The sequence below is a fragment of the Manis pentadactyla genome, chromosome 10 (assembly GCF_030020395.1).
Source record: "Manis pentadactyla isolate mManPen7 chromosome 10, mManPen7.hap1, whole genome shotgun sequence".
Taxonomy (NCBI): Eukaryota; Metazoa; Chordata; class Mammalia; order Pholidota; family Manidae; genus Manis; species Manis pentadactyla.
The window spans coordinates 20,196,315-20,223,106 of NC_080028.1; the positions used below are offsets into that span (position 1 = coordinate 20,196,315).

General features: G+C 37.3%; 2 protein-coding genes across 4 annotated transcripts in view; both read right to left on the reverse strand.

The window, feature by feature from the left end:
* Nucleotides 1–6,330, reverse strand: part of SLC17A8 (solute carrier family 17 member 8) — a 61,691-nt gene extending 55,361 nt beyond the window's left edge. Inside the window, exon 1 of the mRNA XM_036891504.2 lies at nt 5,895–6,330. Within this exon, the coding sequence (XP_036747399.1) occupies nt 5,895–5,995 (101 nt within the window). The 5' untranslated portion in view covers nt 5,996–6,330. The remainder of the gene's footprint in view (nt 1–5,894) is intronic.
* Nucleotides 6,331–14,464: 8,134 nt separating this feature from the next.
* The window catches only part of SCYL2 (SCY1 like pseudokinase 2), an 87,367-nt gene continuing 75,039 nt past the window's right edge, over nt 14,465–26,792 (reverse strand). For 2 of the 3 annotated variants that reach the window (XM_036891201.2, XM_057486479.1), the window contains exons 13-18: nt 25,556–25,674; nt 21,599–21,699; nt 20,126–20,192; nt 19,899–19,994; nt 18,750–18,869; nt 14,465–17,741 (exon numbers count right to left, since the gene is read on the reverse strand). In XM_036891201.2, coding sequence (XP_036747096.1) covers nt 17,097–17,741; nt 18,750–18,869; nt 19,899–19,994; nt 20,126–20,192; nt 21,599–21,699; nt 25,556–25,674 — 1,148 coding nt within the window. In that variant the 3' untranslated portion in view covers nt 14,465–17,096. The remainder of the gene's footprint in view (nt 17,742–18,749; nt 18,870–19,898; nt 19,995–20,125; nt 20,193–21,598; nt 21,700–25,555; nt 25,675–26,792) is intronic. The other variant, XM_036891202.2, reaches the window with a different exon arrangement.

Genomic DNA, 26,792 nt, shown 5'->3' on the forward strand with positions numbered 1-26,792 from the left:
GAAAGTCTCTGTACTATTTTTGCAACTTTTCTGTAAGTCTAAAATTATTCCAAAATAAAAGCTTAGTTTTTAAAAATAGCAGAATTCCAGAGAAGGTAGAATTCTGAGCCTAGGTAGGTTTCATGCACCAAAGCTGAGATCCTGATAAGAAATGGAATGCTGAGAACTTGGAATGGGAGGACATCTGATACTTGGATTAAGGGATAAATGCACTTAAATATCTAAAGCCCTAGTTTCTCTGAACACCCACCTCCCACCCTCAGACACTCCTCTCCTGTTGGACAATGGATCTCCTTACTTGAAAATTACACAAAGGCCTCAAATACAGGTGATTACAGAACAATGTTAGCACTCTTCAGGATCTGCTCCCACCTCCCTGTCTGACCCCCAGAAAAATAATCAGGGCCAAATTCCAGGTTGGGCATTTACTGGGCCTTCCAGTAAAGGAAGGGGTTATACACCAAAGGAGCAGGTGCTAACATTTACCAGTAGAAAGCAGGAAGTGGATCCTGAATGTGCTGCATCTGAGGGAGATGGGGGGGTAATAAAACTGGATAAGGGAGATTTTGTCAATATGAGGAGTACGTTAATTGTGTCCCCCAAAATAAAAAGTTCAAGTCCTAACCCCCATACCATGAATGGGACCTTATTTGGAAATGAGGTCTCTGCAGATGCAACCACGTTAAGATGAGGTCAAGTTGGATTAGGGTGATCCTAATCCAGTGACTCACGTCCCTATAAGAAGCAGGGAATTTGAACACACTGACAAACTCAGGGGAAAAGGCCGTGTGACAAGACAGGAGAGACTGGAATGATATGCCTACAAACCAAGGAATACCCAGGATTACCAGCAGCCACCAGACATAAGGCAGAGGCAAAGATGAACCCTCCTTCAGAGCCTTTGGAGAGAGCATGACCCTGCTGAGATCTTCAGTTGACTTTGGGCCTCCAGAAACGTGAGAAAATAAATGAATTTAAGCTACTCAAGTCTGTGGTACTGTTACAGAAGCTTTAGGAAGCTAACTCAGGGTTATTCTCCCATGACCTAGAATTTAACATCCTGGCAAAGGCCAAGAAAATGGTTTGGATGGGCTGCTAGGTCTCAGAAACCAAAACAAAGTAGAGATGCCGAGAGGAGCCTGATGACTTTTTATTTTTAAACTAATTTCTAGTCATTACTGCATTGCGATCAGAGATTATGGCCACTATGATTTTTTGAATGACTTGAGAGTTTCTTGTGGTGCAGTGATGGAGCAGAGCACACCTCTGAAGTGGACTGTCAGTGACTTTTGCCTTTCATTTAGACCATGAGTGGCTTCCCCCTTTGAGTAAGAACCTTAAGACAGGGAGACCTGGTGGACTCAGGTCATGGTTTAATAAGCATGTCAAACATCATTCCTCCTGCAGCTCATATTCCTTTAGAAGAGAGAATTCCCTGGGCCACAAGAGTATTCTTCCTTAGGTCCGGGGCCCACCTCCTTTTCTTTCCTTCATTGTCCAGTAAACCTAAATAGAGGCTTATTTCATCTTAAAATGCCTGACTACTGAATTTGAATGAGCCCTATAGATGAATTAATGAGGATTAAAGGGGCTATCTTCTTTTGCTTTAGCTAAAATTTTGATGTCTGTTATTTGGAATATAAAAATTCATGACATTTTTTCAGTGTTGATCATACTCTTCAGTAAACAGGTTTCTCTTTAACAGTTTTGTTTTTTAAGAGAGACGCTAGAACTCTTACTGCAGATTATAGAGAAAGGGATCAAATGGCTCAAAGAAGTTGACGTGTTATAATGGATTTATTATATAAGATCAGAAAACACACATGCTAACTATATTCCTCAGGCGGCCTGAGGAATACTCCCTTTACCAAGGTAATGAGGATGCTGCGGTGCCGGGGCCACCAGCACCATTGAGCAGCTCAGCGGTGGCCGTCCTCTGCAGGTCGGGACTAACAGTAGGAAGTGCTGTTCTAGAGACATAAAAAGCTGGTCCCTTCGTTCAGGCTATGCCCAGAGCTTCCTGCTGTGATCTGGCCTGCCCATTGCCTGAGACCACATCCTTGCTTGGTTTTCTCCTTTCCTACCCTGCGTTCCTCCCTCCCTCCCAATTTTTTCAGGATGAGCTCCACACCCCACCCCAGCCCTCCGCCCACCCCAAACCCCCACCCAGTAAATCACACCCTAGGCTTGTCCAAAACCCTGTCGCAGGCTCGGCTTTTAGGGAACCCCACCTAAGATAGAGGTGGAGTAGTTAAAGCAGGGAAGAGGACAGGGAGTGGGTGGGAGGAGAGGTGAGCTTTGTCTTTAAACTGGAGAGTTAGGAAGGTCCTCCCTGGGAAGGTGGCCTTTGGGAAGAGACTGAAGAAAGTGAGGAAATGAGCAGTTAGGCTATTTGGGAGAAAAGCTTTCAGGATACAAAACATACGGTGCAAAAGCTAGCACAGGAGTGGGCCCAGGAGTTCCAAAAAGAGCAACGAGTGTGCCTGGAGTGGGGTGGGGCAGGAAAAAGAAGGTCAGAGATGAAGTCAGAGAGATTTCTCAACATCCTATGGGTCATGTAGGGCCTTGAAGGCCAGTGGAAGGACACTGGCTTTAACTCTGATTGAGGTGGGAAACCCCCGAGAGGCTTTGAGCAGGAGAGAAACATGATCTGACTGTTTTATTAGAATCACCCTGGCTGCAAGGGTGGGAGCCAAGTTGCCTGAGGTCACGCAGGCAGAAGGCCAAGTACGTCAGGACAGCTGGTACCCAGGTTCACCTGATCTCAGAGCTGCTCCCACACACCTGCCTTTGCGGACAGAGCAGACAGTGCGCATCTGGTACATACCTTCAATACACAACCGCTGAATGCTGAGGACAAACACAACACAGGGCTTGGTTCCATCTCTTCAAAGGGAAGATACGAATATTTATAGGGAATCAGACTCCTCCTCAGTCTCCTTTGGGGAAAGTCTTCACTACTATAACTGATTAGGAGAAAAGCCCACACTTGCTATAAGATCCAGAGGTTGCTGGCTACACTGCAGCCCATTAACTCCCTGAACCTAAATGAGCCATTAAATTTCAAGGCAGTAAGTGGGAAGAGCAAAGACACTTGGAGAGGTAGCACGGTGTAATGAATGGTGGGTGGAGAGCATCTGGTCTGAAACCCGGCTCTACCACTAGAAGCTATGTGACCTTAGGCAACTTACTTCACCTGTCCGTGCCTCAGCTTCATATGTAAAACTGTAATTATAATAGTCCCCATTTCATAGGGTTGCTAATAGAATTAAATTTAAATGAGTTTATATTGCCTAGAACATATGTTTGCCTTTCTTATTTTATTACAGATAAGCAATTCGAGGATACCCCTATTGTCATTTAAGGTGAATAAATCTGCATGTCAATTTCTCGATATTAATTTCCAAATTTTATGCCTTCTATGTCATCTGTTCAACACTGGACTAGAAGTGAATATACTGTCTTTCTTCCACTTCCCAAAATATCATTGAACCTTTAGCTGATTAAATAGTTCAGCTGCTTTTCAACAATGACTGTTCTCCAGGAAGGCTAATATGCTAACTGTAATCAGCCCCATGTGAGAACTTCAAATGCCTCCCTGTGCATATGCCACTCCCCTGGCTGTGAGAAATGCTCCATAATTAAAAACACCTCAAGAGTTCCAATCAGATGATGATTTCAGTCTCAAACATTATTAGAAGACATCTATGATTTACGGTGCTTGCTAAGGTAGAAAGGGTGTCTAACTTTCAAATGTTCTTGTCTCTTACAAAACAGTTCTTTGCAATTTTTTTTTAAACATGGAATTCTGTTAATTTGTTTATGTGAAAAGTCAGTGAAGGGAGGGAATGTCCATTACATGCCAGGCTGTGGGCAAGGAACTTTACATATAATTATCTTATAGATAAGGTTAACACCAAGTGTATGACAAAGATGGTCTTGCTGGAGGAGCCCCAATTTTGGAGCTATGCTCAATAACTAGAGCTTAAGATGAACTTGGATCATTGGTCAATTCATGCCTTTTTTTTCCTTCATCTTCCAATAATTTCTCTTTAGGGATCACTGAAAGAAGGGGTCTGAGTTTGGGTCTACTTTTCCAAAAGTCTTTCTCCAATTACAGCAACAATGGTAACATCTAGCTTGCATTTAGTGCATTCTCTATCTCAAACACTGTTAGTCATTTTACTACTGTTCTGTGAATTCTGAGGAAACTGTTCAGAGTCCTAAACATGTAGCTCCATTTTAAGCTGAGGTCGCACAACTTGCAAAAGACTAATTTTGTTACAAGCAAACAAAAGGATCTTCAAGTTTTGTTACAAGCAAACCACTGCAGTAAACAAAAGGATCTTCAAGTTTTGTTACAAGCAAACCACTACAGTAAACAAAAGGATCTTCAAGAGGACCATCCACACAAACATAGGAAAACCACTTACTGAAAAAGCAATTAAATTTTTAAAAAATCAAGTTGGAAAATTCCTAAATATTTTTTGTCAAGTATTTTATACACGAACACAGCGTTGGTGATTTATAATGGTGACTAGACTCCAAAATATGGTTTTTATTTCTGACTTTGTTATGATTCCTTTGTGATCACCTGAATGAATATGCCACTGAGCCATTGTGCTTTCCTTTTGCATTTTTAATTAAACAAACACCACCCCAGTAAGACCGTTACCTAGGGAGTGCTCAACAGAAGGATAAAACACTTGAAAGAAAGCAAAGGTTATTATAATCATTTCCTATATTTGGCTGGTTTATACTGTTGTCACTGGGCCCAGTTTTCATCTATACATGATGATTCAGTGTAGGTCCGATTGAAACCTCTTTGTTCTTAATTACTAAATTAATAAGGTGCCCAACCCAGTTCTCTTACCAGGAAACTCATCAAGAGGTGTACAATGTAAGATTAAATCCTGATGGGAGCACCTGTGCTGTAAAACAGAAGGAATGAATCTCCTTGTGCCATAGTCCTTTCATGTTAAAGTTTTTAAAGTGAAAAGATAACAGAAAAGTTAAAAGGAGATGCCAGGTGTCATTTTTTATTCAGGAGGATTAGAAATAATCATTCAAACACATAAATATGTCATCGAGGGTATTATTCACATTTATCTATATCAGAGAGACTAAAGGAGTTGTTTTATCTTATACATAAGGACCACTTATTAATTCATCTATAAAACCTAGGAAGACACTTACTGTCTATAGAAAAATTACAAATTAAAATGTCACATCAATTCATGCATTTACAGCAACCTCTCCTTCCAAAAATAGCATATTTTACTTTTAAAAAAGATTTATTTCTGGTTTGGATGAAAACATTCAAATCAATGATAGTACTTAACATTTTCCTCACTGTAACCATGGAGGATTTTCTGCTGTAAAGAATATTAATTTTTTAAGTTACCCTCCTCAAACTAATGTGTAACTATTGTTCTCTTTGAAAACTATGCAACCAGGAAACTCTTTATATAGTTTATACAACAAACTAAACAAATTTGCAAACATCTAATTTTCATTTCTATTGAAAAATGCAGTGAAAAATTCTAAAAAATTATTTCAACTCCAAGTATCACCATATAAAGTGGTTCCTCATTTTGTCATCACTACTGAATTAACACAAACTATTATCTCCCTAAATCTTTTCTAATTCAATGACAAACACATACTGCCGCATAAGCAGAAAGCTTCCCTAATTAAACCCTATACTTGCGCTGCATTTTCCTTTTCTCTCCAGGCATTGTCTGCTGGAGCTGGAAGGGGCTTCAGAAGACCTGTAATCTGACACACCCACTCCTTTTCAAAATGTGGTTTTTAAAACTTGAAGCAAATTCTCTCAAACATTAGCAATGTGAAGCTGCTGAGAAATAAAATTCAAGTTTGCATTCAAACTTTACCTTTGTAAAATTCCCAACGAATCTCCCACGGCATTCTTCAGTCCTTCTTTTCCAGGTTTCAGAAATTTTTCTCTGAAGGTATCAAATGCTTTAAAAGGCATTTTGCATGGGGTGGTGGCGGCGGGGGGTTACCTGAGGCGTTATTAGTCAGTCTCAGAAACTGTCATCCTGTCTTCGGTCTAGCATGCGGACCACTCTGCTTTCTTTGAAGTCAGTTCTCAGGGGGGTAACTACTTAAAAAATCAAAAAGGAGAGGAAACCCAGCCCAGGTCTTTCAAGATAAGACAAAAACTTCCCCTCTCCACAAAAAAGGGAGGCCAAGGGGTGTCTGGCTGGGAACTGAGCCCCTGGAAAAGCTACACGCTCAGCAGCAGCCTGTAGCGCTTCCTCAGGCGGGCACTCTCAGGCTGAGCGCAGCCGCAGCCTCGCTCCCACCCTGGGCTGCAGCGGAAGAAGCTGAAGTGGGCTGCAGCCCACAAGGTGTCCTGAGACCAGCGACAGCATCTGCCAGGCCTGTCTCCGGCCCCCCACTGCCTCGCTCAGCTCGGCGGAGGCTCTCACTAAGGAAGCCTTTCCAAGGTGACGCTATAGTAACAGGCACAGTAATGGCCCCTCAGCTGCTGGGGCTTATTAATGGGCCCTCAGCCAGAGCAGGCACCCAGGGCGAAGTGTATGAAGCATTTATACATGGCTCTGCAGATGGGTTCTCAGCTACTACATTATGCCTCTTATGCCCCTGTGGGAGCCATGAAACAATTTTCAGTCAGATACTAGCATAGATGTGGCCCATGGAGGAACACTGGCACCTGAGGAGGCTAAAATGCAAAACCCAGGCCACAAATATCTAGGAAGGCATTTCTTTGCTCCTGATCAATGCAGCAGGATCTCTCCAGGTATAGTGCATAGGTGCCACTGGGACCATCTAATTGAAGATATGAGTTGGTCCTAGAAACTGCTTAGAACTCTTCACCGGACGTCACTGTCCTCAAAATAAATCCAAGTTTTTTGTCAAGGTCCACAGGCACTCCCTGGGCCCCCAGCCTTGTTTCTCATCACTCCGCTCCTCTATCAGCACCTTACTGAACTCAGCAAGCTCCCTGTCGCCTCTGGGGTTTACTCTGCCTGGGTAACTCTCCTCACCCTTCATCTGGGAAATGTCAAGGGATTTTGAAGCCTCACCGAAACATCACTTCTAGAAACCTTCATAGACTAGTTAGGTGTGTCCATTCTCCATGCTTCCAAATCACCTGTCCTCTGATCCAGTGGAACCTGGCACATGGTGGGAACCCAAATAGTTGGTGGACTGGAGTTGGAATATTGCAAGAAGTTGCTCCCACATTTATAGGCAACAGGATGCTACCTCCTGATGTGATGCTGCTGTGAAGAAAGCCTTCACCTGCATGTGAGGAACAAATCTGTGCTTCAGGCTCTCAGATTCCCCAGGAGTCACTTCCACAAGATCAGTCACTGCCCTCTGCCAGCTGCAGTCCAATTCCTTCTCCAAGATTTGAGTTACCCAAATTAGAGCTGGATTCTTGGTAAGTTAAACACCTACTAATAATAGCTATTATTATTATTATTATTATTATTATTATTATGCCTAATATTTATTGAGCTCTATCTATGGTCCAAAGTTTGTGTTAAGCACCCTTTATCTATTACCATAATCTTCCCAACACTGCTTTGTGTTTAGAAACATTATTTTCTCCAACTTTACTGACAAGAAACTGGGGCAAAAAGAGGTTAAACTTGCCAGGTTTCATTCAGACCCAAACTGCCTGGTTCCAGCCCTGTTCTCATTCTCTCACTCCTCCCCTTGCACCCCACACTGTCTCCTCCCACTTAGTGAGGTATACTTTGCATATTGTATAGTTCACCCATTTAAAGTGGACAATGATGTTTAGAAAACTTACAAAGTTATGCAACCATAACCATAAAACACAAAGCAGACAGAACATGTCTATCACCCCAAAAAAATCCCACATTCACTGTTAACCCCTATCTCCTACCCCCACCCTGCCCCAGTCAACCAATATTCGGCTTTCTGTCCCCACAGATTTGCCTTTCCTGGTCATTTCACATAAATGGAATCATACAATATATTGTCTCTTGTGTCCGAGTTCTCTCACTGAGCAAAATTATTTTGAGGTTTGTCCACATCACAGCTTTTATCAGTAGTTTGTTCCCCCTTTTTTTCCTTTTTTGTGAAATATTTCATTGTATGGCTACATCACATTGTGTTTATCCATTGGCCTGTTGGACATTCAGGCTGTTTACAGTTTGGGGCTACTATGCATAAAACTGTCAACATTCGTGTGCAAGTCTTTGTGTGGACATATCTTTTCATTTCTCTTGGATAAATACCTAGAAGTGGAATTGCTGGATAAACGGTAAGCATATGTTTAAGAAACAACCAAATTATTTTCCAAAGTGGCCACACTATTTTACCTTCCCGCCATGTGTATTAGGGCTCCCATTTCTGTACTTCTTCACCGGTATTCGTCATGTCTTTTTCAGTACAACCATTCTAGTGGGTATCACATAGTATCTCATTGTGGTTTTAACTTGCATTTCTCGGATGACAAATGACATTGGCCATCTTTTCACGTGCATATGAATCATCTTATTGGTGAAATTTATATTCAAATATTTTAACCATTTTGTTAAATAGGTTTTATCTTATTATTGAGGTACATAAGTATATATTCTTGATACAAATCCTTTATCAGAGATGCATTTTGTAAATATTTTCTTCCAGTCTGCTGCTGGAAGAACATCTTAGGGGTGCTTGCCCAGATCATAGTAATCCCTCATTCTCAGGAACTGCCATCTCCACCACCTTCCCCTTTTGTGGAGAAAGACATTGATAAGCCCTGCATATACTATAGGTAAGCTTGTGCTTGCTACTGTGGAAATTTTAGAAATAAAAAAAATAGGGTCCTGGTTTTTAAGATTATATGGTAATCTGTTTTCACTAAAGACTTCCACCAGAAAGTAGGGCAAACCAATAGTAAAATGACAAGAAATAAACATGAATACTGATGTATGAGCCCCTGGACTAAGACTGCCACCAGCCACCCAGGTCTGATGAGACACCCCTTCTAAGGGGAAGGCTAATGGCTAATGCCGTTCTATAGCAATTGCTTCCTTATCTGTCTTTCAACTGAATTTCCCAATCTCATTTCATTCTCACAAAGTAGAATGAAAAAGTAGGTATGACAAACTAGAAGGACCAAATAGGTATCTCCACTTTTCCAAATCAGGAAACTTAAAGTTTGAGGTTCAAATTCAAGAATTGTCCAAAGTTACATAGTTTTTGGTGCAGCCAGGATTTAAACCCATCTGATTAGAAATACTCACTTGATAATATCACACCACTTCAGGTCCACAATAAAGCATTGACAGTCCCATTTATTTCAGCTCACTGTTAATTGGACACTGGAATTCAATTAACTTGGCTCTATGTTCCTAAATTCTAGGAACATAATATTGTAGCATTAGTAAATAAAAATATGTGTAATACTTTGTAAATGTAAGATTGCATACATGGACACCCTAGAAACAAATCAAGTTTTACTTTCAGGCCATCGCTGTAACTGCCTAAATATTAGGTGTCATAAATTTTTCCCAATTAATAAAAATTTAAAAGAAAGTCAAATAATCAAAATAAAGAAATGCAGGATGCCTTTACACAGCATAGAATAATTTCTAAGTATTTTGAATTTTTCATATAAGTATTTACCTAGCACATGAATTCCTTATATTTATGAAACACTTTCAACTTCATTCTTAACTGCTCCTTGGAGTCTTCTACGTACCTACCTAGAAAACCAGACTGGGCACACTACTCCACTCTATTGTTGAAGCCAAAGGCATCAAGAAGACCAGTGATATATTTAGTTCTTTTGAAGCAATAGGCAGAGCTGGACAAGAAACCATACCCATGTATTCATTTGCTTGGCTGTCACACTGGCTTCCTTTAAGAAATTATCATTTCATCTTGGAAAATCTCACTTCCCACAACCCCCAACATAAGACACTCGATTATCTATTTTCAATCTGTTTTTTTCGGTGTAAAGACAAGAAAATTTATTTTTAACATGCGTTATTACTGCCTAGATACATTGAGTGTACATTGGTTCAGATTTAGTCCAAAGTCCCTATTTGTAAGTAACTGGGGGAATACTTGTTCATTTCACCCAGCATTATTACAGTGGGGAAACACTCTGGTTTTGCTTGACACACCACGAATAGTGACTTGAAAAAAAGATTCAAGGGTATCTTAGGTTGTGTTCAAGGCCAAAATAACCTACAAAATCTAGTAATTTAGTAAATGCAGTTCATCATAATAATGCAATTTTTCATCACCTTCACTTTTCTCAAAAGTACAGATGGAGCAGGGAACAGGGTTTATATTTGGGGCATCAAGAATCAAAATGTCCTACACACCTTGGACAAGTATTTCTTGTGAGGTCTTGTCCTTCTCATAAATTCAGTAGTAGAAGCCAAATATTCTTACCAATCTGTCACAGCTTGTTCAAACATAGACCTGCGAAACGGCCAGTGTAACGGGTCATTACTTGAGAAACAGTGACATCTTCTGGTACTCTATAGACTATATCCACTTATGCCAGGCATTTTTTTCCCCAGAAACCAGTCACCACAGTTTTCAAGAGATCTATTCAGTTTACTTTTATTGAGCCTGTGTGGTATCTTAAATTTCTGAAATTCTCAATGAAGCATAAATTAGCTAAAAAACAAGCCTGTAGCTGACTTACTTGCTCCTCACCTTGCTGTCATCCCTGACTTTGCCTCATAGGAAAGGTTTTAAGCAGCCAAGGCTTATTTCACATTTTCTGGTAATCAAAGTCATTTAACCAGACTCCTTAATTTGAGTTTTCCTATACTCGGCAAACTTAAAAGGACCCTGGGAGTTACTTATCTATTCCCCTCCCCACTGTGTCTAGCTTAATTTAGGAAAATGCGATTCCTAAATAATTGTTTCATAGCATCAAAGACAATTTTAAAAGTTTCCACATGAGGCCAAGCTCATGCCGTCTCCTCTGAAGTATTCCCCATGCTCCCCTAGCCTCACCTGTAGATTGATCACAGCATGTACCTCAAAGTCCTATAATTATCTGGCTTACTCAGCTACATTTATGAACTGCAGTGTAAATTCCTTGAGGGCAAGGTCTATATCTCAGTACTGTTTGTGTCCTAAGAATCTCACAGTGCCAAGCCTATAACCCATTTTTGGTTTGTTTTTTGAAAAGTGTATGTAAGTCATGCTGGGTGAACTACCTGTTCTTCATTCAAGCAGAGATTATTTTAGAGACTTAAGTCCACCATAAGGAAGATGAGGGTATCTACTGAGCACCTACCATGTGTCAGGAGCCTTTACACACTTTTACTTCATTTAGTTCTAATAAGTTTGTAAGGCGTGAACCTTCTCTTAATACCTGGGGAAACTTATTCTGGTCAGCTAATATAAGAGACTAGATTTTTAAACTCATTCACTCCACGTATTTATTTATACTGTTCCTTATTCCGAAATGAGGATTTCTAAGAACGTGATGCGAAACTTTTTAAAAAGAAAAGAGAGGAAATCAAAGGAGAAATAGAAATTAAAAATCAGATGAAGCCAAAAGTACTAAGATACGCATACTATTAATAACCTACACAATTGCCACAGGTAGACTGAAAATTTGGCTGGGCCTCCCAGCTGCTAATATGTGATTTGTTACATTCATTATTCAGAGACTTCAAGAGGTAAGAGCAAACCAGTGCTTAGAAGCACATTCACTCCTGAACTGAAACCTGAATTTCTCCTGGGGGTCCTCAAAGAAGCAATTGCATGGTGGAGTGAACCTGTGTCATCCCTGGCATGAATATCAGTTTCACAATATAGTCCAAAGTTAAGTGTGGTAAAGGAACTTGATGTGTGTCCAAAAAAGGGCACAAAGATCTCCATTGTGGGCTTAATTACATTAAGAATTTCTAGACAAATGCATGGATTACTCAATTTTTGGCCTCCTCCATAGCCATTTCTCAAGTTAGATTTTTGAATGTTGGGCAATCAAGAGTTAAAGGCTGTCCTCTGACTAGTACCCAGGGTAACATACTATTGCTGATTAAGGGCAAGTCCATATAATCACTGGAGCTGGGGATACAGACGACTGTCTCAGTGACGGGCCTTTCTCTCTCTTCACAGAAGTGATCTGAAGAGTACCCACTGTAAGAGACAAGATCTTAAAAACAATTTCGGTTTTGTTTCAACACATGAACAAATGTATAAAGCACCTCACCCCACCTCCATAGACCATAAATGCTATTAATTTTAGCATGCTAATATATATATATTTAACATGAATATATATAAATGCTATCGTTTTTGAATAACATACAAAAAATAGTCCCAACTTTATGTGACTCCAAAGTCCATGCACTCCATATGCTTCTATTGTACCTGTGGAAATGCCCCATATTGGACTTTCATTTGATCAATGCATTTAGAAAGACTGGCAGGCTTAAGGACATAGACTTGAAGGAGAACTGCATGAATGTTGATTTCTACATTCAAACTCTAGATATTAGTCTCCATTTCATTTCATTTAATATGAAAGTCAAACGGTGGCTTTCCTAAGCAACCTAGGCCACCACAAAGGAACACATCCAAAAGGTAGAAAAAATAAAAAGATAAAAATTGAAACTGCATCAATGTTTGTAGACTAGTCAAGCCACTATCTCTATTACAGGCACATTTTCAAAGAACTTGCAGGAAGTTTTAACATAGAATAGGTACATGTAATCCCATATGGTTTTGGCTAGCAGCATCAATACGTATCATATAATACTGCTTCAAATGGCTCAAGGAGTCCATTAGCGAGGGGGAGGTCAGGGGACTGAAACCACACCAGATATTTCAACAAAGAAATTTTAATAAAATAATTGTTAACTAGTGGAAGGTAGGTCAACTATTTAAACGGGTAAAAAGAAAGACTCTAAGGAATACACAAGTAGCAGTTGCCAAAAAAAAAAAAAAGCTACTACCACTTCTGAGAGAAAGTGAAGAAAATTAAGAAACTAAAGCTAGAAGAGGCTCTCTTCTCCACCTCAATCCCCCAAGCTGAGCACCAGCCTTCTTTGGGGAGGGTGTGGTTTCCACGGGCACCCTCAACCTGCCAGTGGTCAGAGGAAGGCCACAGGGTGGGGGACAGGTGCCTGAGGGATGGGTGAGTTGCCATGGAAGCAGCCCACTGGAACTGCTCCAAAGCGACAGCCAGGGTGGGAGAGTGTGACCTGAGCACAGCTGGAGGTCCTCCTCGGGGGCCGCTGGGCTGGAGAACCACAACCCACAAGTAGCGCGTCTTCTGGTGTTACCACTTTGCAGAACCACTTTAGGGCCCTCTGTCGATGAGGCCTCACATCCAGCCAAGCTGGCCAAGGAGAAAAGTTTACAGGGTTCAGTTCTAGTATCATCACCAAGCAGGGCAGAGAAGGATGAATTTGGAGCTGGGAATCAGTAGGTTGATAATTGCCAGAATTCACTCTTTTGGCCACTTAGCTTCCATATACACCTATGCTATCTAACTTTGTATCAATACCATGTTGAAATAATATTTTGGCTCTATTCAGTTGAATGAAATACACTCTTAAAATTAATTTCACCTATTTTTACTTTTTGATGTGGTTACTAAAAAATTTTAAATTATCTATGTGGCTTGCACCCCACGTAGTTAAATGGTCCCCGAGTGGCTGGAACACCTTGGCTGCTTTGGACAAAAACATTTCTAATAACCATTTTGGTGAAATGGCTTTTCCCACTGCAACCCCACCACCCAAGGTTATATGCTTTAATTCTGGTACATGTCTGGGTCCTGCAAGCACTGCTAACCTGGCTCCCCCAGCCCTCCTCACTCACACACAGTTCAGGGAAGCAGCCCAGAGGCTGATTTTGACTATACACATTTCTGTTCTGTCACCTCCCTCCCTTCTTCAATGCTGATTTTTGCAATATATTTATGGTACCCAATAAGACTGAACATATACTTGCGACATAAAACAGTCTCAACAAAAGCAACTCCAGAATTCATGCAATAAAGGATATATGGGATGTAACATGGTAGGATTAGACTGCAGACTAGAAAAAAATCTAGCTTCTGATCCTGGCTCTGACCTTCTTGAGTTAGGCCATTAAGTCTCTGGCCCTCTGTTTCTACATCTGGTTGGAGAAGACAGGGCTGAATTATTTCAGTTGCATTCAAACTGATGAAATCCCTACAGAGATTATAACCAGTTTTTTTTTTAATAGACTACAATAAAAAAGATCAGAATACACTACATGTATTAAAGATATTTTCTGAAACTTTGGTTTCAGGTGTATATTTTATATACTGGATTGAAATGTAAGATACAATTTTTCTTACTGAGTGTCACAGTTACAGTTTGAAAGCCACTGACATAGGTAATCTCTGAAAATTCTAGAGAATTTGAATTCTTATAGATTCATTTTGTTCTAAAATTATTTCAAGACCAGTAAATCACAAAGCATGAAATCACAACTTAATATGGAAAGTGTTATCAAAGCTGCAATTTATTTGGTGTATACTCTGTGCTTGCTGTCAGGTACTTCCATACATACCTTTTCTTTTAATATGGAAAAGCCACCACGTGAGGTATTTTACAGGTTAAACAAACACATAAAACCTACTTCCTTAACTTATTAAGGTGAAAATGGTTATAAGAATTCCAAAATAAAAACAAAAACAAACAAAACCCTGCCAAGCACATAGTCTATTTCCATTTCCTTTTATACATCCTCTACATAGGTCACACATTTTAGTATCAGAAAAAAGAACCAATTCAAATAAAAGGGAATCTTTCTTGTAATTTTTGTCTACATGTGCTTTTTATTTTTTTAATCTACCAATTTTCTACTCTAAGCATAACGGACTTAATGCTGTCAATATCTGAAATAATTTTAAGGTGACCTACAACTCTGAAAATGTTGTTCACATAGAAATACAAGCCTAAAAGCAGCACTATTTTTCATAAGCACTTCTCAACAGAAAAAGGCAATGGTAACAGTTCAATTGATGGAAATTATTTAAATAAAATACCTTCAAGAAATTAGAAAAAAAAAGTGTAGGAAGAATTTTCTAAAAATGTAGCACCACTATCTCAATGAATGAGCATATTACAAGGTGTGAAAATGACCTAGGAATTACATATTATACTTTCTCAAACAATCTATTTTTATATTTAGAAGTTCAAATCATATGTTATATTATGCTTTCCTTCTAATTAGGAGTTCACCACCAACATCACGGCATTTTACAAAATAAAAAAACAATTTCCTCACAAATAGTGACTACTGAACTGTTACAAAGAAAAATTCTTCAACATTAAGCAATTTTATTCCATATGAAAACTTTTCTCAAGAGAAGTACTGTGTTACAAACAAGACAGATAATCTGGCCAAGGTGTTAATGTATTTGACAAAAGCATCTGATCATCCCAGTGCCTTTCATTTCTTGGATTAAGTTTCTTCAGCATTTCTGAGTCCTTTTTCTAAAACCATGTAACAACGTTTAGCTCATAAAGAAACCAGATGTAAAGCTGACTTTATTTTTTAAAGTACTCTTTCTCTTACTGAATGCTGCCAGCAATATTATCATCAAATTACATTTTATAACCAAGTACCATATATTCAATGTATATATTTAGTGTGTATATGTGTGTGTGTGTGTTTGTGTGTGTGTGTATATATATATATATATATATATTTCAATGAATCAACTTAGTATCAGCACACTACAACATATATTTTAAATGATTGCCAGTTTCAGATAATTAAAAACCACAAACTCAATGGCAGCAACTAATACATGTAATAGTTCTGTGAAAGATCACTTTAAAGCTATATAATGGTGGAATATAATTTAACAAAATACAACTGACATTTATAGCATAAAGCTCTGAGTTGAATAATCAGTAAATTTTTAAAAAATCAGAGAAAGACTTTGAAAAATAAAGTGTTTCCTGGCAGAAGAATTCATTTTCTCCTTCCTAAAAATGGCTTATTATAGACATGAAAATGTTCAAATAAATGATTCCTGAACTTCCTAGAAAAAAATTAAACTTCAATTGCAGTAATTGATGAGATCAGACTTTATCATGGCAAACTGAAAATCTGTTGGTAGCCAGAAGATAAAACTGCTCATTTTTAGAGAAGTAAAGTTTATTACATCTGAAATAATACAGAAGAAATCTCAAAAGTTTACTCATTAAATATAGTTTAATTCTTACAAATCTCCTCTCGAAATGCAATTAATATATGCTGCAACCTCAGAAGTTTGAAATCAAAATGAAATATGAAGGCAACAGTCAGAGAATCACACCAGAGGGCTTTGTCAAGTATCAGTACATACCTCTTCTATCTGTGATATGGTAGGAAAAAAGTGTAAATGTCCCCAAGTGAATGCAGAAAAATACATTACTATTCGAGGCAGACCATGCTTAAATATAATTTACAATGATTGGTTTGCATTTAAAACGGTTAATAATGCCTTAAATTTCAAGCAATGAAATCAACATTAAGTTAAATTTTGCAGTGTTTGCTTGGTCTTTTGTACTAAACATTAGTTTATCTAAGAAGTAAATAAGATTGGAAAAAGCAAGTGACCTGATTCTTTTTGTTATGCTTATCATTTTCTCTCTGTCATACTAAACGCAAACAGATCAATACAGCATCATGATCTTCCACATATTAAAATGAAGAATGATGACTTTTGAAGAGCAACTGTGTACCATGTAGTATTTAATAGATGACACTTGCAATTACCACCAACTCGATTTTTTAAATAACACCAAGATTTACAAGCCAAAATAAACACTTGATTAAAAAATTCTGCTATTCAAGATATTCAGGTGTCTTTTTTCTCATTAAGATTGGTAAGGGTTGGGTCTTTTAAAAACCTGAAGAGAAGATGGTAAGAGGAAAAAAATCCTCAATGCTTTAAAAAACAACTGTAGTTAAGGAGTCCTTACAACTACTATGCTGGCATGGAAACAGGTGTTTTCTGTCAGAGAACCATTCACTTTCCCACAGAAGTAGTTCCTCCAAGCCAACTATATAAAGATGTAAATCAGCTCACCCATGATTGAAAAGAAGTAATCCTTCAAAAATACGAGCGAGACACCTCACCCAAAAAGATCTTTTAAGTCATTGCTAGCTGAACTGCTACTGGTCATAGTAGTTGGCGGCTGTGCAAAGTTCTGTGGGTTAAAGAAAGGGTTAGCCTGCATACCAAAGGAAGACTGTCCTATCATGTTCATCTGTGTTCCCATTACCGAACTGCCCATACCTGGAGACCCTTGAGGAGGTACAAACTGATTAAGCCATTGATTTGGTTTCTGTTGAGATAACTGGTTCATGCTAACTTTGGGTTTCTGAGGGCCAAAGAGATTATTAAGAGCGGACATATCTGTGGGTCTTTGTTGAGTCTGCTTTGCGCCAGCAGGAGGAACACTCACAGCACTGAAGTTTGGCAAAGTGGAAGGTGTTCCCGGTGTCATCTTGGTCACTCCAGGTGTGCTTGGACTACTGAATAAGTTCTGGTTAGTATTAACCGGCATGCTGAATCCTGTAGTCTGAAAGCCCATGTTAGCATTTAGGCCATTTGTCAAATTTCTCTTTGTATTATCATTTGGTGTAGAAAACATCATGCCAAGGCCCATGGAAGGAACAGAGGTGAAGGTACTTGAAGCAGAAATTTTAGGGGTAGTAACAGAAAGGCTGGTCAAAGATGACATATTATCCATCAATGTGTCTGTCAAGTCCTTAGTCTGAAAAATATGATGGAATTACTTTATCTCCAAGAATTTTAAATTACTTTATAATTACTAAACATTTGATAGATTATAAAGGACAAAGTAAAATTAAGCTCAACACTCTATACCAAGTCAGAAAACACGGCCCACAGGGCAAATTCGGCCTACCACATATTTTTGTATTGTTTTTACTGACGAACATTTGCAATCAATTTGATGAGAGGGAACATTAACTCTGAACTCCAATTAAATGAAAAATGAAATGTTGTCTCCCCCAGTCTCCCAAAATAGAAATGCACTCTTCTCATTAGATCTGTATTACAAAAAGGATACTCTATAATTTTTATATTTTGAATTTCATCAAAGTTTTGTGGAAATTTGTTTTCTCTATTTTTATATACAAAATATTCTTAATTTGCCTCCTGGCCCACAAAGGTTTTTCTTTTTTTCTTGTCCCACAAAAATTTTAGTGATTAAGAGGTAACAAAAAATAATTTAAATATAAAGTTATTTCTGAAACCAGTAAGAGTATGAACTCTCTACAAGCAGGGACCTTAATCAATGCCATAGCACCAGGAACTAGAAGAGTGCCTGGTACATAGTAGGAAATAAATACTGGTCGGACATAAAGGTAAGTATGCCTATATCAATTTACAAGCCTGACTATAAATGAAAGTTACATTTTGCTTGAAAATACATAAACGTATGAATATAATATTCCTGATCTTTTCAAAGTGAACAGAGTTGATTTAGTACCTTTAAGATCTAATATTTTTTAAGAAACCCTCCCTGTTCATCTAGCTTCCTCTGTATTGGTAAGAAGGCACTATCATGAAACAGTACATATATATGAGGAGGCTATTAAGGAGTTGTTGAAAAATTCTTAATGCCCACACTTGTTAGTAACTATATACTAAGGTATTCTTTGAAATGCATTTTCATGCAAACACAGTAGGTAGACTAAGTTCTATATTTACTAAAGTATAATATGCTTGACATTATGTAACAGAAATGAACTCTGACCTGTTTGACTGGAGCAATGGGTGTATGCACTTGGGGTTTAAGAGGCTGCTGGCTTTTCAACTTCTGTGCCTGCTCCTGTTCTTTTGCTAATTTTTGTTTTTCTTCAAGTGTAAGTGATGCCTTAAAACAAAATAAAATGAAAAATCAACTGGCAACTTCATCATTCCACTTGGAAAACAGAAGAGTTCTTTTTTGTGTGTGAAGTATGTTTTGGTCTATTTGACAATACCAAATAGTTTGCAAACTACTCCTGTATTGGTGATTGCCACAGTTAAGTTTTATTTCTAATTATTGTAAAATTTAACTTTAGACAGAAGCTCACAGGATCTGTGCTACAATATTTCTAGTATGAAAAATTATTGTTTTTAAACCATTCATTAGAATCACCTTTTTCCAGAAAATGAGAGTATGAATAGGTGATTTCATTTTATAAAATAGGAGATTTTCATTCAACTCTATAATCTACCTTGCTCCAAAAATATTTTAGGAACTCACCAAAAAGCTCCAAAATATTTTAGGAACTCACCAAGGAAGAAGTAAACAGTCTTGTTCACTGTTTATATATATATATATATATATATATATATATATCAAATTCAGCATTTTTCTTTTTTTCTTACTACCTTGCTAAACTACAAGCTTAGAGTATGTTTTCTTACAAATTTGTAAATGACAGTATCCAGTAGCTCATTGGCTTTACACATACAGGTACACATATTTGTTGACCAAAAAGAAGAAAACTGCCCTCAGAAGAAATTCAAATCTATTTTTTATATTGGATGCCAACCAACAGTTTAATTGGAAAATACCACTTTATAGTTTATTATTCAAAATCAGAAGCAGAGAAGAAACACAGTGGAATCTGTCAGCGGTATAACTGGCAAAAATGCAGCAGAAAGGACAAAGGAGTCAGACAACCCAGAAATATTAACATGTAGGAGGCTGAGTAATAAGGAAAGAAGCTAAAATTCTTAAGCGTATCTATTCTCAACATGGGTTGGGTCATGTTCCAGGGATAACTTCTAAATTTCATGAAGATAATCAAACAATGTTTCTTGTTAAGAAGCTAAATAGTATTTCCTATCAAAAATCTGTGGTTTACAGGAAGTCCCACAATATGAGTACTAAAAAAACAGTAAAGAATCTTACTCTTTTCTGTTTATTTTGTAAACCATCCTCTTTATTTTCTGATTCACCACCAGTCAGAAGGTCTGCTCTGATGTTGTTAAAGACTTTGTCAATCTGCTGAAACACAAAAAGTCAACTGCGTGAATGATATAAAAAAATTTATTTTACTGAAGATCAAAAGCCCATCAAATGAAGCACATTATCAAGCACCTTTTACAAAAATTAAAGTAATCTAAGTATCGTCTTACCTGAGAACCAACATTTGTAACTTTTGTGTCCTCAGAGGCACTCATTTGATTTCCTATATCCAAAGATCTGCAGGAGACAGTTGAATTATAGCAAAGCAATAAAAAGAAATGCTTATTTTTAAAACTTATACTAAAAATAGTTCATCCACATGGAATTCACTAGAACCTAGACAAACTGTAACTTCATTCTTTAAGGAGTCATAATCTTTTTCATTATTAACTACAACTAATGTCTGCTTGCCCCCAAAATTAGTATCAGTACACAAGGCTTTTTTAAAAACTCAATACCTGAGATTTACTGGAGAATTTACTCAGGGTGTCATAAAACCAGGCAAGCAAGGTTCTTACCATCAGAGAGCTTATAGTTCACTGAGAGACAAGGTATGATATGGGGAATTTAATCTGATTAAGTTCAGAATCTGTGATTCTAACAATATAATCACTGGGATGTGGGCCTAATCTATGCCTTTAAAAATAGATATGACTTAGATAGGGAAAAGAAAATGAGAAGGTTCATTTACATCTCAAGTACAAATACTAGATATTAAAAATTTGTCACAAATTTTTAAAAATTATTTTTCAGGGTTGAAATACAGACTACAACCCTCATAAATATATGTATCACAGAATACTCATAAATATATGTATCACAGAACATCATAAATATATGTATCACAGAATACTTAGAACGTACAAAGGACTATTTCACATTATTCTATACTTTGCATATTTACTCCCACAAGCCTTCATCTTACTCTGGGGCAGAAGTTAAAAAGTTCCTATTTGGGGACTACGCTCATGATTGATACCAATTCACTGACTGATTTTCAGATGTCTGTTGGCTCAGGATTAAACTTTGACAGGCACCTCAAAATCATTTGTTTTTCTCCGGGGCAAAGAATACAGTGGAGATGTGATTTTAATAAACTGGCATTCTCTAGTGAATAATTTTAAACTTTCCCTTCGTCCTTTGAATACTAACGTTTTGCAAACAATTTAAAAAATTATCCCTTAAAATAAAAGAAAAGAGATGGATGTTGTGCTACTATGTATTAAGTGACTATCTATAAATACTTCTTGGGTTAGAGAAAAGAGAAAGGGAGAAATCAAACACTAAGATATCACAGATTTGAAAAATATTGTAAGTAATGTGCTGGGGGATCAGCCCCCTGAATATACAATGCTAGTGGCTAATGCTGACAAGAGATAGTCTCAAAAACCGAATTTTCTTTATGTAGAGAAAATGCTAACATTATATGATATTACATTTTGGTACTCAGAAATGACATTAGAATTTCAACAACATTCTATTTTAACTCAGTTCCACTTGATATGTTGGAAAAAATTTTTTATGTTTTACATATGGTCAGATTGAAATAATCAATTTTTGTAGTCTGTATTTCAGAAAATCAGTCATAAGATCACTCTAATCTCACGCCTGGTCCACATGCAGTTCACATGCAACATACTTACTTCTGCTGTTCTTGCATTATATGAAGTTGCTCCAGTTTAGTCTTATGTTCAGACTCCAATCTATTAAGCATCTCTTTTATGACAGAAATGAAAGAATTGAACTGGTATAAGAAGAAATTGATATGGTTATAATGTTTCAAGTTAGCAACAAAATTAATCTAATAAGATACATAGTACACTCTATTTTTATTGAAATATGACCCATTCATAGGACTGACATCACAAGAATAGTATTTTAAACTCAGTATGTCACAGTAGACTTTTACAGTATCTTTGTATGGTGGTGACATAGTTGATGAGGCTTTGAAGTTCCAGAAAACATGTCTTAATGAGCTCTATATCCTGAGTTGTCTTAAGCTATTATTCAGGGGTCTTATATAAATTCATCTCCAGCAATTAATACATACTGACTTTCCTAGAATACCAAAATTGACCATCTGAATTTCTGTATTTCTGGTAATAATCCACTTGATAATGCATAAAATTACTGTTTATTCAGATTTCATAAAAATGGATAAATCTTGTTTTCTAAAATGTTTGATGTTTTTCTAATAGTAGAAATATTAAATGTACATAATCTAACTTTCAAATAATAGAAAAGTTCACAAAGCGTATCTAACACCATGTCACAATGTAGTTGAAACTTCAGTTCAACTTTGGTTAAATAATTCTTATGGTACTTCAGTATCATCATAAACCATGTATTTGAGTAACACCATATATTATAGGAAGCACCTAAAAACTCCTTTCTTCCCTTCCACTAATCTTGTAACTATATTTTTGTGCTTGTTGCTTAAACATATGATACACTATTTTATTAATCCTTATAACTCTTCAAAGTAGGTTTTTTAATATTTCTATTTTAGAAATAAGGAAACTCAGACTCAGAAAGCAAGTTACTCAGAGATACTTATAATTTATATGGCTGAATTAGAATTCATAGTAAGTCTATTTCCAAAGCTTGTGCTCTTTTCTACATTACACTGACTCTCACCATTCTCTATCAACTGTTTATCTATCCTTTGTCTTACCATGAGAATACTAAAAGGCATATTTCCTTAGCAATTTACCATGACTCTGTTTTTAATTTCTAATAAACCACAACATACTAACAGAAAAATACATATATAAATGCATTATCTCAAAAAATTCACAACCAGTAGACAGAATTTAGCCAGTAGACAGATGCAGTGGCTCAGAAGTTTCCTTGTATCCCCTTCCAATCATTACCCTGCCTCATCCTGTGAGTAAAACACTATTTTGACTTCTAGCAGTGTACTTTTGAATGTATTTATACATCCTATAAATGGAACCATTCAGCAAATCCTCTTCTTTGCCTTGCTTTATTGCTCAAAATTACGTTTGTGAGATTCACTCGTACTGTAGCATGTAGTTGGTGCAGAAGAGTTACCACAGTAAGCCTGTAGTGCTATCCCTAGAAAGGCCTGCTTGCAAGGTTGGACCTTGGCTGGTTCCAGGAACTCAGATTTTAGGCGGGTTCCCACCATTTACCCATGACAGTAACTCACTGTGCCTAAACTGTACAAAGAATGTTTTATGCTTAACAGCTGCTTTCCTTTTGGGATTCTGGTATTTGAGTACATGCTCGGCAGAGGGTCCTACTTAACCAGTGCCCAATATAAAGTCCAAGTATTGAATCTCTAATGAGTTTCCCAGGTTGGCAACATTTCACACATATATTTTCACAATTCACTGCACAGGAAATTAAGCACATTTTGTATGATTCCACTAGAAGATGACTCTGGAAGCTTGAGCCTGGTTTCCTCTATGAGCCTTCTCTCTCTGTGGATTTCATTTTATATCCTTTCACCATAATAAATCATATCCATGGATACAATGATATTCTGAGGCCTGTCAGCCCTCCTAGTGAATCAGTGAATCTGCGGGTAGTCTTAGGAACACTCCCCCAACACAAGTTGCGACTGTTTTGATTGCTATGTGGTTTTTGCTGTTTTTTAATCAAATGCTAAAAATGTATTTTCCTGAGTTACTTTATCTTTTTCACATAATGCAGATACAGGTACATTATTTTAAATCAGAACTGACAGAAGAGGGTAGTCTTGAATTAGGAACCCTATCCATGAAATGAACAGCAAAGCAGACAATACCCATGCTAACTACTGTAAAATACCGTAAGATATGAATCAAAGTATTTGTTGATGAGAACAGACCCCTAAAAAATCAACCATACAGCTGATGAAAATTAAGACCACATTTCAAATGGAATTACATATCCCAAAATTAGCATTTGGGAACATTTAAAAACACCCTAAATCATAAATATGAGAACTGAGAACAGAAATGACCAAAAATTGAAGCTTAGGCATATTATCATCCCATTCTTCCCTAATATTCCCCATGTCCCTTTTTGCCAATCATAACTTCAATCCTACCATCTAATATTTGAAGAAACTATGAAGCCAAAACTTGAAATCTAGCGACGCAAACTTTCAGGAGCTTATCTTACCACTTCAAATGAAATTTTGGATCTGATTAATTTTACAAATTAATCTAACTCTGAAACTGTTCACTCAGCACTCCCCACTATAATAAAAGCTCTCTTGCCTAACTCCCAGTTTTCTGCTTTCTGTACTACTCTTAATTCCAATCCTTAATTCCTTATCCTAATCTAATCCTTTATCCTTATCTTAATTTAAACCCTTAATTCCAAATTAACTTAAACCCTTAATTCCAAATCTTGCCTGCCTATCCATTTCTGGCACTCTTAGACAGTAACCCTTCCCAGTCTTTTCCACTACACTTCATTGAACATATTTGATGGGGGAAAAAAAAAGAAAAAAAAGTCTTGTCATAACTCTGTACCTCAAATTTCCTCTCAATTCAGTATTTTGTTTCTGAAACTGCATTAAATGCTGAGAACAAAATGAAGAATAAACTATCATGGAAGAATCAGACATAAGTACATAGCTGTAGTAACTAGTTATAGAGCCATGCCAAAGGATAATTCTGTTACAATCTTTAAACACATTACTCCTTTGCTCAAACACTTAACTATATCTTGAGAGTTCAAATACCTAAGACAGACAGGCATTTAAAGTCTACCTATTTTAGTGTCAATTTATCTTTCTCCCATTATGCCCCTACTATATTATAGGTTATCTCTCAAACTGGATTATTCACTCCCTGTGGCAGATAGGCCCTAAAATGGTCCCCAATGATCTCCTCATTCTGCTACTCATTCCTTTGTGTAATCCCCTATCTATGAGAATGGGTAGGACCTGTGATTTGGTTGTAACCAATATAATATGACAAAGGTAATGGAGGTCATTTTCCCTAATTACATTAAGAGAGACTGTAACTTCCACCTTCCTAACAGATTGTCTTTTTCTGGCTTTAATGAAACAAGTTGCCATGTTGGAGAGGTCCATGAAGCTAGGAGCTGAGGCCCAAACAGTCCAATAGCCCACAAGGAACTGACTTATGCCAACAACCCTCTAAGTGAGCTTAGAATCAAATCCTTCCCCAGATGAGCCTTCAGATGAGACCCTGGCCTTCGATTGCAGCTTTGTGAAAAACTCTTGAGCAGAGAATTTATTCCCTGGCATGGCTAACACACAGAAACTGTGAATGAATGTTGTTTATAAACCATCAAGTTTGTGATGCTTTGTTATACAGCCATAAATAATGAAAACATATACCAGACATATCACACTAATTTTTTCTTTGCTCATGTCCACTTTGGAGCCCCAAATTTGAAATAGTCCCAGATCCTCCACATTTGTAAACATTCTGCTCATTTACTATCTCCCAATAAGAGTTTCAATAATCCATCCTTCTACCTCCTTACTTTGAATCTGCAAACTTACTTTTTTCAACTCTGTGGCATATTTCCTTGTTTTAGCAATATTTATATACAGTATATTTATTTAATGCCAAGAAAACAGCAAGCTAAGTAAAGCACAAAACTACTCCCACCTGATTGAGATTAAGATTGTTTTCAATACTCAGGGGAATCAGATGAGGCAATACTTTCCCAGCCAGCTGCTCTTTGGTGATTCCCAACTTCTTATGAGTAAAAGTACATTTGTAAATACCTGAAAGAAAACAATGAGACAAATTTTATATTGAACACCACAAATTAATAAATTAGGGTCTACATAAAATCTCTTGATAATCAGTATAGTTATAAATTTTTCCTTATCAGTGCTTAGAATGAAAATGTTCTTATATATGGATCAGGATAATTTCAGCTTTATCATCAGTCTGGATTTAAACACCATGACACTTTTATTCTGTATTCTTTTGGCTTAAGAGCACATTTAATGATAGTATGACATTAACAGCCTATAAGAACTAGGTACAGTTCTTACAATGCAGCAGTAAGGTTACACAATGTGTCTCTATCTGAAAACATCTGAATATAAATTTCACTCTCAACTCAAACCTGAGACATCTATTTCAAAGTCTGTAAATATAGGTCCTACATCTTATTCACTTCCTTAACCAGTCAGACTCAACATGTTTGGACCTTAATAATTTAATTCAACTCTACACAATCCTTCCCTAGTGTCTCACCTATTTACTCAAACTTCAAGACTCTGCTTGTTACACCTATTTCAAAAAGCCTTCATTTGGTAAACTGAGCACATCTGCACCTCATCCTCTGAATGCTTTTGTGTTATGTTTTGTATATAATCCATAGCTTTGGAACACACCATCTCCTCTTATTCTCCTGTTTATGTACACTTCAGTTAAATAGGCAAAGAATAAGTTATTGAATGCCTACTAAATGCTTATTTGCTGGGCACTATGCTCATTGCTTTCCCTTTGGTTGTCTCACTGAATTCTCACAAGACTCCTATAATGATGTTATTTTTTTCCTCCTTTGATTGAAGAAACTTTTCAGTTTATCCAGGAATTAACAAAGTTAACTCCAGTCAGAATTGGGCTAGAATTCTTTCCACTATGCCAAACTCCTTCTTAAGATGACTAATTTCCTTGAGCTCAAAAGTTTCTTACCATATCCCAAAAGTTCTATGTCTACAGAGGTCCATGATAAATTACTTGTTGACTTCCTACAAATATACATATATACCTTTTTTTGGTATCAATAATCTACAATTACATGAGTGACATTATGGTTACTAGACTCCCCCCATCATCAAGTCCCCACCCACCACATACCCCATTGCAGTCACTGTCCATCAGTGTA